An 11,723-nucleotide genomic window follows, 5' to 3' on the forward strand; every position below is an offset into this window, starting at 1 on the left:
GCAAGAAGAGCATTGCCATGAAGGTAGGTACCTATTGAGCGAATGAAAGTAGCAGTGCTTTAAAATCTAATACATCTCTCATTACAGTCTCCGACGGCGATAGAAGGAGTTCTGCTTGTGGGCAAAGCGCCAAACCGGAGGAAGGCAGCATTCACAGGACGGGTAATTGGATAGGATCGGAGTGGGATCGATAGTGGTAATTGTTGCATATATTTTAACATTTCTTTTTTTTTTTTTTGCTTCCAGAAGGTTTCGAACAACAGGACAGGCTGAGGGAGGAGCATCGTCATCATTGCTCAAACGATGACTGTAAGTATGGCGATGGAGGAAGAAAATCATATATAGTTAACTGGGTTTGTTTTACTTACAGCCAGCCTCGATGGTGGTGTCGGCGGTGGTGACGGTAGCGGTGGTGGTGGTGGTAGTGGTGGTGATGGTGGTGGTGGCGGTTGCAGTGGTGGTCCTAGTGGTGGCAGCAGCAGCAGCAACTCCAACAGGCAACACCATGCGCAAGAAGAGCGTCGCGAGTGGTATAGCAGTGGTAAGTAATGACCCCGCGTGTAGTAGTCAACTTAAACTGAGGACAACGTGTTCGAATTGTTGGTTGGTTTGTACTTGCAGATGGCAGCCGCAGCTGGTTCGCGCGAAGGGATACCGAAACCCTAGAGGAGCATCGCGAGTGGGTCAGTAGCTGTAAGTACAAACATGAAGGCATGACTGGTGAATTAATGAAGGAAATCGGTGCAACTGATAGTAACGTTCCGTTTGTATGATTTTGGCTATACTTACAGCGGATGGCAACCGTGGCTACTTTGCCGTTCGATACAGCGAAACGCGCGTATACCATCGGGAATGGTACGGCAGCTGTAAGTAGTAAAGACTGCGAGTTAAATTGGTAACATGACGACGCGCAGAACCGGCTCTGCCAGTTGAGTAGTATTGTTCACGATTTTGTTATACTTACAGATAGCAGCAGCAGTAGCAACAGCAGCAGTACCAATCGGTCCACTCGTGAACGAAACTGCGAGAGGTAAGAAAATGAGTGAACGGAAACGTACAGCGGATAGATAATACTTACGACTTTGCCGGTTTTTTTTTCTACAGCCGTAAGAAACAGATCCGGTCGCGACCATATCCACCACACCGATAGGACGGAATGCGATAATGCGGACAAAACAGCAGCTGTATCACGATGTAAGTAAATATAGAGGCAACGAATATCGTAACTAATGAGCAAACTAATTATCGTTTGTTAGTTTTTCTGTTTTTAGTACTTACCTAAACGCGGTATGGGGTTCAACTGTCGACGACCTCACGGTACACAATATTTTTCGTGGAGACACCTTCCTCGTCGGTACGTTCCGGGTTCGGGATTAGCACAGCTATGTTCGCCCGTGATGTTACACGCGATAGCGCGACGTACAGCTGGCCATGGGCGAAAACATCCTGCGGCAGATAGAGACCTAAATGGTGCAGTGATTGCCCTTGCGACTTGTTGATGGTCATCGCAAAGCACAGTTGCACCGGAAACTGTTTACGGCGGATCTGGAACGGGTGCCCTTTATCGTTGCTGTCACAGTAGATGCGAGGCAGCAGCACGTCCTCACCTCGCCGCTTGCCCGTCAGTATTTTGGCTCGCAAACAGTTCCGTTTTAGGTCCACAATCTGGAGACGCGTACCATTACACAACCCCATATCGGAATTGAGGTTGCGCAATAAAAGGACCGGCGAAAATCGCTTCAGCCGCAACCGGTGCACGGGAATCCCACTGACGTTGAGCGTGTTCAGGTACTCCGAAGGAAGCTGCAGATGTTCGTGTTCCTCCGGGTTGACCAACGTATCGACCGAACGATACTCCTGTTCAGGCTCAGGTATTCGGTCTAGTACCACGTTGTTCACGCTGGTCACATCAACGTTCAGCGGCGACAAAATCGCGCGATCCGAAAAGAAGGTCGGGTCCCGATAGTATCGTGCGATGTCCGGGTAGATCTGAGCGATCAGGGCGTTAATGTCGTGTGCCGGATTCGCCGAACGGGGCACTACCATGTCCAGCGGCAGCTTCGCGAACGAACGGTCCAGCCCTGCAAACGTATCGTGCCGTCCTTCACCGATACGCAGCAGAAAGTTGGCGAAATGCTGCAGCTCGCTGGCTCGAGTAGCATTTGGTGCCGTGCGTACCCGCATGTTGACGCGCAACCGTAGCGACCGGCACAGGGGCCATAGCGTGCTCTTCTTGATGCTTTCATTAACAATTTGTGCATCCGTGCCCTTCGGTACGATCGGCAAAATTTGCCGAAAGTCACCGGACAGCAGCACCACCTTGCCGCCGAAAGCACGCTGCACGCCCGTCACGTCCTGCAGGGTTCGATCGACTGCTTCGAGCGCGTACCGACTACTCATCGACGCCTCATCCCACACGATCAGCGTTGCCTGACGAATTAGCTCGGCCCGTTTCGACTGGATCGGGATGCTGCAGGTGGAGTTTTCGTTTAAGTCGAGTGGCAACTTAAACGTCGAGTGTACAGTTTTCCCTCCTGTTAGCAACAGTGCTGCTATGCCACTTGCTGCGGTCGCAAGCGCAATTCCTGATCGGCGACGGGTGTACGCTAAAATCTTTTCCAGCACAAAAGATTTACCCGTTCCGCCGGGGCCGTCCAGGAAGAAAAACCGTTGGTCACCATCGCTGCCTGCGTCGTCGGTTGCCGCCAATTGTCGATCGATTGCCGCCGTTACCGTTTCGTACACCATGCGCTGTTCGTCGTTGAGCTGGTGTAACGTTCCAAGCGTAGCATCAAGCTCCGTGACCGGATATGCTCGCTCAGCAGTGATGAACTCGTTCACATCGTCATCGTCCGTGAGGTGTGCCTGAACGTGTTCATACTCGGCAAGCTGCGGCATTCCCGGGAAGCTGGCCAAATCCGTCGCTGGTGTCGTCCCACGCAGGTAGCGATCGATCGCGCTCAGCGCACGGAAGTGTTCGATGTCACGCAGCAGCAGGTTCAAATCGGACACTTCCGGCGTGTACCGGTCGCGATTGTGGCGGTGAAAATCTTCACACAGCTCGACCGCATAGCTGTCCCACAAACTGCGCGGGTTTTGGGGCATCCCGGACGCGAGGATGAGCGCGAAGAAATGGCGCAACTGGGCGGCCATACGATAGGAGGCCGCTTCCCGGAGAGCACGATCCCACTCAGAGTCATCCTGCAGCAACCCTTCCTGGATGGCGGCTTGCTGGAACGTTTCGCACACTGTACCGTTGACGGTTCGCAGATCCTCGTACGATGTTGGACCCTTCCGGTAGCAAAGCAGCAGCCGCAAGCAGTAGCGTTCCATCAGCTGCATGCCACAGGACACCATCCGGCCGATCACTGTTTTGTGTCCGGTACGTACGCGACGGATCCAGTGGACTGTTCCCGGTTCCTGCCACGATTGTCGCTGACCCGCCGCTGGTTTACCGTACCGGTAGTAGATCGGCACGTCGTGGTACAACAGCGCTCGGGCAAAGCTGTCGTGTGCCGCAAGCTGGAAGAACCGTGTCAGCATAGTGTGTTTACCGCGGTTCAACACACTCGAAACGTTTTCATTTGCCCGGAAGAAAACGTTCTGCTGGTTTTCCAGGTGGATAGGCAGCGTGACGACGGTGTGCGTTTTCGCCTGCAACTCGAATCGCATAATCCGCCAGCAGCTGTCCGTCGGTGACAGGTAGCGCGCGTCGATGTGCTGCTGAATCTCGTCGCCGCCTACCGCCAGGGAAACGCTGAGCCGGTCGTGCCCCTTGTACACGTATTTGTACAAATATTTGACGCTGCTGATTGAAGTACACACCTCGATGTTGATGTGGCAGTTGTACTTGTGCGTCAACCATGGATTGTAGGGCACGACGTACCGGTTGTCCAGTTCGGTTCCTTGCACCGTCACACTGCGCCCACTGTTTCGGCGACGGTACTGTGGATAGCCATTTTCCGTGCTGTGCGTCTGGTCGGAGAATGGCTTCGGGAACCGCTTCGAGCATTTCCCGTCCTTCATGCAAGGTGCGGTGGGGTTGGCAGCCCCGCACGGTCCATGTATCATGCATGACTGCACCGTATGGTACAGCTGCGGGCACGTTACCGGATCGGGCAGCTCGGCCGATACGAACCGATCGTAGCTCTCGGGCGTCTGCGGTTTGTCTTCCTCGGCGAGAACCATGAGCAGGTGAGCGTGGGGTAGGCCACGTTTCTGAAACTCGATCACATGAATGCGAGCCACCTCAAGACCGAGCACTCCCATGCTTAGGTCCTTCAGGATGGCTTTCAGTTTGAGCCGGAAAACACGCACGGTAACATCGGGTCGATCCGGGGCCCGCTGTCCCGGGAGTAGGCTTCCTGTTATTTCCGGCCATTTCGGGTTGCATGTGACGGTTACGAACAGGTCCGGCTTCCCCAACGCTCGGACAATGGCCATCGCGTCCTGATATTGCGCCTGCATGTAGCGGTTGCTACCGACGAATGACGGTCCAAGGATGACACGCGTACCCGTACGCGAGAGGTTCGACGGTTGTGGTACTTCCACAGGCATATTGTTCGGCTGCAGATCCGCGATCGTTCCTTCAGCGCCAGCCAGATCCATAAAGCCCGCGTACGCCTCGGTGCGAAGCTGTGCCTGATGTTCTCGCAGATACTTCAAACGCTGTATCTCCATCTTGCAGTACAGGTCGACACAGTACTGCTGGAACAGCCGCCCGCCACGATGCAGTAACGTTTCGTCGTTCTCCCGCCAGGCTAAACGATACGCGGCATATTCACGTGGCGTGATTTGATTCGACGAACGCTCCGACTGCGCCTCAGGATCATGCTCTTCGAACATGCCAGCACCATCATCGGCATGGATTCCGGCTGCTGCTGCTACTGCTGCTGGCTGCTGCTGTCTTGCTCGGCGTTGCACCTTTGGCATACTGTGCGTCCAACCGGCTTCACCCCGCGGAAACAGGATCGGGTATTGCAGCGCGTCTACCAACTGGTTAGTTTCGAACACGGCCTGCAAAGATCCCGTGGCACGATGCTGCAGCACAATATCCCGCGAAAAATCCCGGGCTCCGGTGGAATCATCGCACACGAACACGCCGCCAACCTCATCTGCGGTCGGTGCGTTGTAGCGGCGTTGATCGATGCCTGGTACCCGCGACCGGATACAAAGGCGCAGGTCATCTTGCACTGACATGCGTTCGTACGCATGCGTGAACATCGCCGCAATTGGGTTGTGTGTGGTAAACACACGCTGCAGAGTGGCCAAAATGTTACGATTCAGCGCACTCCCCAATGCTGCCGCCCGAGTGTTCAGCATTGCGTCGTACTGCCCTTCCGCGCTTGGATCGTAGAAGTACAGCTGGGCGTAGCATGGTGCATGTCCGGGAAGCACAGCAAGTGACCCGATCCGATGGCAAAGCGCACCTTGTATCCGATAGTTGTACACTCCGACGCCAGCGACCTGTCGATCCTGTCGTACGGGGTCATTTCCTCGGATCGATGCGCCGATCGAGGTGAAGGCAAACGCGTTGTTGTACCGGCGGATGTTGCGCATGAATTCCGATACATCAAATAATTGGCGCAATTCTGCTGGCGGCTCGGGAAACGGTTGCAGCACAACTTGTCCACTGTTGCAGCAAACAGTGGGCGGCTCTCCGGGCCACTTGAGAGCGGAACAGAAGCTGCAAGCGGCTCGTGCTGCAAGCGTGTGAACCGCAGGATGGTTGTACGCTTCGTGGTTGCCGTGTGCCACCCTCAGTTGCCCTGTCATACGATGCTGGAATAGGTATTGGCGCTGCCGATCTGCCTCTTGGTCGCGAAGTTGGCGCACGTACGTTTGCAGCTGCTGTTGCACGGGCACGGTGATAACTGGTGCTGGTGCCGGTACCGATACCGATGCTGTTCTCGCTGAAGATGGGCCTGGCTGTGGGCTGGAGTGATCGTCCACAGCTGCAACAATCGGGGCTGGTACAATTGGTCCTCCTGAGGATACAACGCTGGTGGAATTGGCTTCGCGCCGCCGGGCTCGGTAGAGGGCGCACCGTTTTCTAGCCAGTCTTGCCTTCCGTTCGGCTGCTGTTTCTCGCGGTGGGGTGGAGTACCGTGCGTCGATCTCCAACCGGCTCGGATCCAAAGTACGTTGCTGTCCAGATACAGTCGGCGACGTTGAAGTTAGTGCCGCTGGTGTTGCTGGTGCAGTTTCCACCGTTGGTGCTGGTGCAGCTGGTTCGACTGCTGGTGCTGGTTCTGCTGCACCAGAAGAAGCAATCCTTGCTCGAGCATGGCATCGCTTTCTGGCTCTGTACAGTGCCTGCCGCTTTCGCGCGAGCCGTGCCTGCCGTTCGCTAGCTGTTTCTAGCGGTGGGGTGGGGTATCTTGCAGCGACATCCCTTTCTATTGCGCCAGAATTTTGTTGCATCTCTTCGTTGATACCTGCTGTTGGCGTAAAGGAAATACACTCTGGATTGCTGTGGACATTATGCTTAGCATATACGTTATAATACCTGACACGGTGTCAACCGGGACACTACTATTGTTCACACTGCTGGAACTCATCGTATTAAACGTGTAGCCTTAACACGGGAACGCAGGAACTCAGGAACGCAGGAACGCAGTAACGCGGAAACTTACTTACCTTACTTAACGGTACACAGCTTATTACTAATCCCTAATCGCTACAAACCTATCACTACAAATCAATAATAGGAAAACTCTTATATATCTAAGAATGCTGCAATCTAACACTAATCACTTTAATCGCGATAAAAAAAAACGAAACAAAACTATACCGAACGTAAATATTTTTTTCCCTAAACTGTTCCTAATGGAAATCAAAAATCGAAACAAACCTAACACTATGAACGGCAAAACTGTGATATCTAAATGTAATCTGCTATGTAATTCTAATCCCTGCAATAGCGAGATAAATAAACGTTTCAAACCTGTACTAAACCGAAATCAAAGCAAACACTTTTTCGCAACACAGAACTTCGCAAAACTTGGCAAAATAATCCACGTGCGTTGTAATGGCGTGATGACTTTAAAATGAATTGATTTTTGGTAATGATGAAAAGTGATCACCAATATATATATGAAAGAAAGAGTAACCAATACTATCTATCCATCGATCTAGCGAAAGGACAAACACAGACAGCGATTAGAACAATGATATGCTTATACTTCCACTATCCCGCTCTACCGGCGCCTTTGTTCACTAAAACTGGGAGCGAAAGAGAAAAATCACATACGCACACTCAGGAAGAAGGATATGGAGGAGAATTGTGCACGGAGCAAATCCGCGGAAATCTGTGCGTATGTCGTCATTGATCATCAAGATCGCTATTATGCATATATAATATATAAGAGAAAAGGTAAAAAGAAAGAAAAACCAAAAGTGCGTATCCATCTCTTCCCACCCGCCGGAAAGCCATATCCGCTGCACATTTGTTATTCGGCAAAGGACAACGCAACGTTCTACCGCTACAGGGTTGGCAGAACATTTCCGATCGCCAGCAGCAATAACTATTTCGACAACCGACGGGAAGCTTTCAAGCATTTTCATCGCTTTGCAAAAGGAACGTAACCGCAATATATAGCCGCTGAAATTATTGTACATGCAATTGAAGATCACTACTGATCAATTACAGAACTGAAAACAATACAATGTTTCCGTTCGCAAACGGTCTAAAACCCCTGCCGCCTTCTGCTGGCCAAAAACTGGGGTAGCGAAAGAGAAGAAACACCACACACGCAGGAAGGAGAAAAAGGGGAGAATTCTGTACGGCGGCGGCGGACGGTGATATGATGTGCAGGTAGTCATCATTGGTTTTTTTTTGGTTTCTAACGAAAAAAAATGAGCATACATCTCCTCTAGATCGCATCCATTGCGGAGAATTTTTTTTTTTATTTGCCAAAATGCAACTATCGATAGCGATTAACAAAACGATGTACTTTTCCATCCTTAACATTCTCTGCCTTCTTCTTCTGGCAAACAACCGCAGCATTGTGGGCAACGTGTGTGCCCCCCTTAAAATATAGAAACGGTTCAGCTCCTTTCAATTCGTTACCAAGAATCTCAGCTCGATACATCTCGGCTCGGGGTAGTTTGTTTGTGGAAGTGTTGCTTTACAGGCAGTATTTAGTGTCGGCGAACGGCGATCAGTAGTGCAGACCATAAAAGCAAAACCTATTCCATAAAAAATGGAAAATACTAAAGGTAAATATTCTCACCATTAGTTAGATAAGTAATAGTTAGATAGAGTTTTTTTTTCTGTCGATCAGTGCGCGCGTGTATCACATCGTTGTGGCACGATTATCGGTTTTGGGGTTGCGTGTCCAGACCATTCCCCGTTGCGTTGTCAATTGTGTGTGTGTGTGTAAGTGTTTTTATAAAGTTTATTTGCGAAAGTGTGTCGACGGTGTTGTGTTTTGTTGTCGCCTTGACAAATAAAAACAAACCAAAGTTTCGCTTTGATATGCATCCAATGGCATCGGCATCTGCCACCAACAGGCAGCCAGCTGGCCAGCGTATCAGGACCCCCGGTTCAGAATGGACACATTCGGCGTACTCGCGTTAGTGGCTTTGCACCGGAATGTGTACCGGAACGGTTTGTACCATACGGAGTGCATTGTGTTGTCCCAATTGTATTTTGCACTCCCGTGTGTGTGTGTGTCATTCAAACGGAGTACACCGCGTTGCCATACACTAAACATGTACACAGTCCTGTAGCGTTTTTGCTCATCATGCGCTGTGGGGTGCATGCATGCATGCGATTAGGTGGATGGAAGCGAAAGTGCAACGGATTGTGAGACTGCGTTCGGTGCATGGTTGTTGAGCGCGCGACCTTTTGGATATTTCAAGCGCTTAGCTTAATGCGTCGTCCTGCCGTGACTGCGCAGCTACAAACATGCGTGTGTGTGTGTGTGTATGTGTGTATGTGTAGATTGGGTTCAACTGTTAACTCGCTTGCTCGCTTCCGACGGTATCGGAGAAATGTGTTGAGTGCAAGGAAAAACGGGTGCGCAAGGAATGGTGAGTCTAGCCGGTTCGGTAGCCGGACCATTTGTCCGGTACGTTCAGTTTTCCGGCCAGATCCTCCATACACTGAACCGGAACCGTCCAATCCGTACGGTTGCATGGCCAATTGTCCGAACCGTTCAGCTTCCTGGCCAGTTACCCGGTCCATTCTGTTACCCGGTCCATTCTGTTGCCTGGCGATTTGTCCCGTTGCCTTGCCGGTTACCCGGTCCGTACCCACCTTACGCACCACAAATTCAAATTAATGTATTAAAATGTAAACAAAAGCTAATGCAAAGAACAATCAAACATTGCCCACTATCGTTATCGAACCCCGTACACCATTATGTAGTGTGATATAAAATAATGTGACATTTTATACTCAACTTATGTTGTGTTTTTAATTGTGTAAAAACATGCGCTTTGCGTTCGTGCCACATAGTGCTTGCGAACAAAAAGTATATTAAAATGCATCGTATGAAACATTGATCATGTTATGGAACATTAATGATCCTCTCATCAATCGCAGCACACACATGCGTGCACAGGCACACGCACCCCAGGTAAGTGTTGCGGGGTCGTAGGGATCGTTTGATACTGGCGTTTCTGTGTGTGGATTTCTGTTTTGTAATTGTAATCCATTAAAATAGCGCAAATAATCATGCAGTTATTTACACATTCATACCCGCGTGTGTTTGCTTTGTGTCCTGGCGAAAAAAAGAAGACTCAAATACGCACAAACACATGCGACCCATCGGAAGGATTTGCTCAGGGAGAGATTGTGTAATAAACCATTCAAATAATGCAAATAATAAAGTAAGTTGCACTATTGTTTGACAAAACATTGCATTGATTGGAAATCATCTGATTGCGCGCATAGTTTAGCACAGCGGTAGCGATGAGGGAGCGAACGCAAGCACCGGAGCACTCTCGCCGGAGAGAGAATAACAATGTGAGAGCGATCGTTTCGGGATTGAACACACAGCCGCATACAGCTACACCTATTTGCCGCTTTGAACACGATCCATCCATAGAGAGACGGGCGGGTATAGCACCACTGTCCGTGTGTGCGCTAATTCTATAAAGTATAACTAAAGTATATAATTCATACTTTAAATAACACACATATGTATAAAGTATAACTTTATATATAGCTAAAGTTATATAAAGTATTTTAACTAACTTAAGTGAAGTGGTTTTTTTTATTTTACAAAAAAACATGCGCCTGGCCCGTAAAACATGGTGCTTACGAACCAAAACGGTATGAAAGTGCTGTAACACATTTTTCGAACTTTTCATGGAACTTTTATATGAAACACTTAGCGTGTTATCAAACAATTGTGTTCCCCGCAAGCATTTGGCAGAAAACCGGATCAAAATCGGATCACAAATGAAGAAGATAGAGCCGAGTGCGTGCGCGCTCTAAAAGCGGGCGCATTCTACCACCCACCCCGTCCCGTTCACTCACCCAACCCCGTCCCACCCATACCACTCACCCACCCCGACCCGTTCACACATCAAGCTACGGTGCGCGCTTGGATGAGCGATGTGCGCTGGTCGACGGTCAGCGAATGAAATGCTGTGATTGGCTGAGACGGTTTCACGCTCGGGCGCACTCGTGTACCGAACCGAGCGCAGACAGTACTGTACGAACAAATGGCAAACGTTGGAATTGGGCGCAATCCCATACCGAAAGCGGCGAATAAATGCGGACGGCATGGAAACGGGTGCGCTACACGTTCGTTTGATACTGTGCAACCTGGAGCCGATCGTCCCACCCAAGTGGGTGGGCAGTGGTGCTGCACACGTTTCTCGCTTTGCGCTGAACGTGCCATGTATGGGGACGGTGTGCAGCACCCCTGCGATCGATCCGCTATACCCATCCCGTACGGACGCGGCACAATCGCCGTGGTGGGTGAGCGGGATGCAGCGAGCGTAACGCAACAGCGTGTCGTTTTACGAAAATTTATTATAGACTAGCTTAAGAGGCCCGGTTACAGGGCTACGCACGCTAACTCCGGGCTTGTGGGTGTGAAGGGGGGAGAGACGGAGGAACTCGAGGGAAGCGCCTGGATGTCCGACCGGTTGGCCAGCCGGTTCCTGTTGCCTGGCCATTTGCCCGGTCCGTTCCTGTTGTCCAGTCCGTTCCTGTTGTCCAGTCCGTTCTGTTGCCTGGTCAGTTACCCGGTCCTTTCTGTTACTCGGTCCATTCTGTTTCCTGGCCAGTTACCCGGACCGTTCTGTTACCCGGACCGTTCTGTTAACCGCTCCGTTTTGTTGCCCTGCCATTTGTCCCGACGGTTATGTTACTTGCCCAGTTACCCGGCCCGTTCTGTTTCCTGGCCAGTTTCCCGGTCCTTTCTGTTACCCGTTCCGTTTTGTTGCCCTGCCATTTGTCCCGACGGTTATGTTGCCTGGTCAGTTACCCGGTCCATTCTGTTTCCTGGCCAGTTACCCGTTCCGTTCTGCTACTCGGTCCATTCTGTTTCCTGGCCAGTTACCCGTTCCTTTCTGTTACCCTTTCCATTCTGTTTCCTGGCCAGTTACCCTTTAACGAACCGTTTCCCAGTCCGTTCCGGTTGCCGGGCCATTTTCCCGGTCCGTTCCTGTTGTCCGATCCGTTCTGTTTCTGTTACCCGGCCCGTTCTGTTTCCTGGCCAGTTAGCCGGTCCTTTCTGTTACTCGATCCATTCTGTTTCCTG

At 50.9% G+C, this 11,723-nt stretch overlaps 1 protein-coding gene across 1 annotated transcript; it reads right to left on the bottom strand.

Moving 5' to 3' along the window:
• Nucleotides 1-1,296: 1,296 nt before the first annotated feature.
• LOC128309213 (uncharacterized) lies at nucleotides 1,297-5,223 on the bottom strand. Its single transcript, XM_053045595.1, has one exon. It carries the CDS (start codon nucleotides 5,221-5,223, stop codon nucleotides 1,297-1,299), a length of 3,927 nt encoding a protein of 1,308 aa, XP_052901555.1.
• Nucleotides 5,224-11,723: the final 6,500 nt, after the last annotated feature.

The sequence above is a fragment of the Anopheles moucheti genome, unplaced genomic scaffold (assembly GCF_943734755.1).
Source record: "Anopheles moucheti unplaced genomic scaffold, idAnoMoucSN_F20_07 scaffold_24_ctg1, whole genome shotgun sequence".
Lineage (NCBI taxonomy): Eukaryota > Metazoa > Arthropoda > Insecta > Diptera > Culicidae > Anopheles > Anopheles moucheti.

What these genes read in the sequence shown, in the direction of transcription:
- LOC128309213 (XM_053045595.1), bottom strand. Translation starts at nt 5,223, where the DNA reads ATGTTCACGCATGCGTACGAACGCATGTCAGTGCAAGATGACCTGCGC.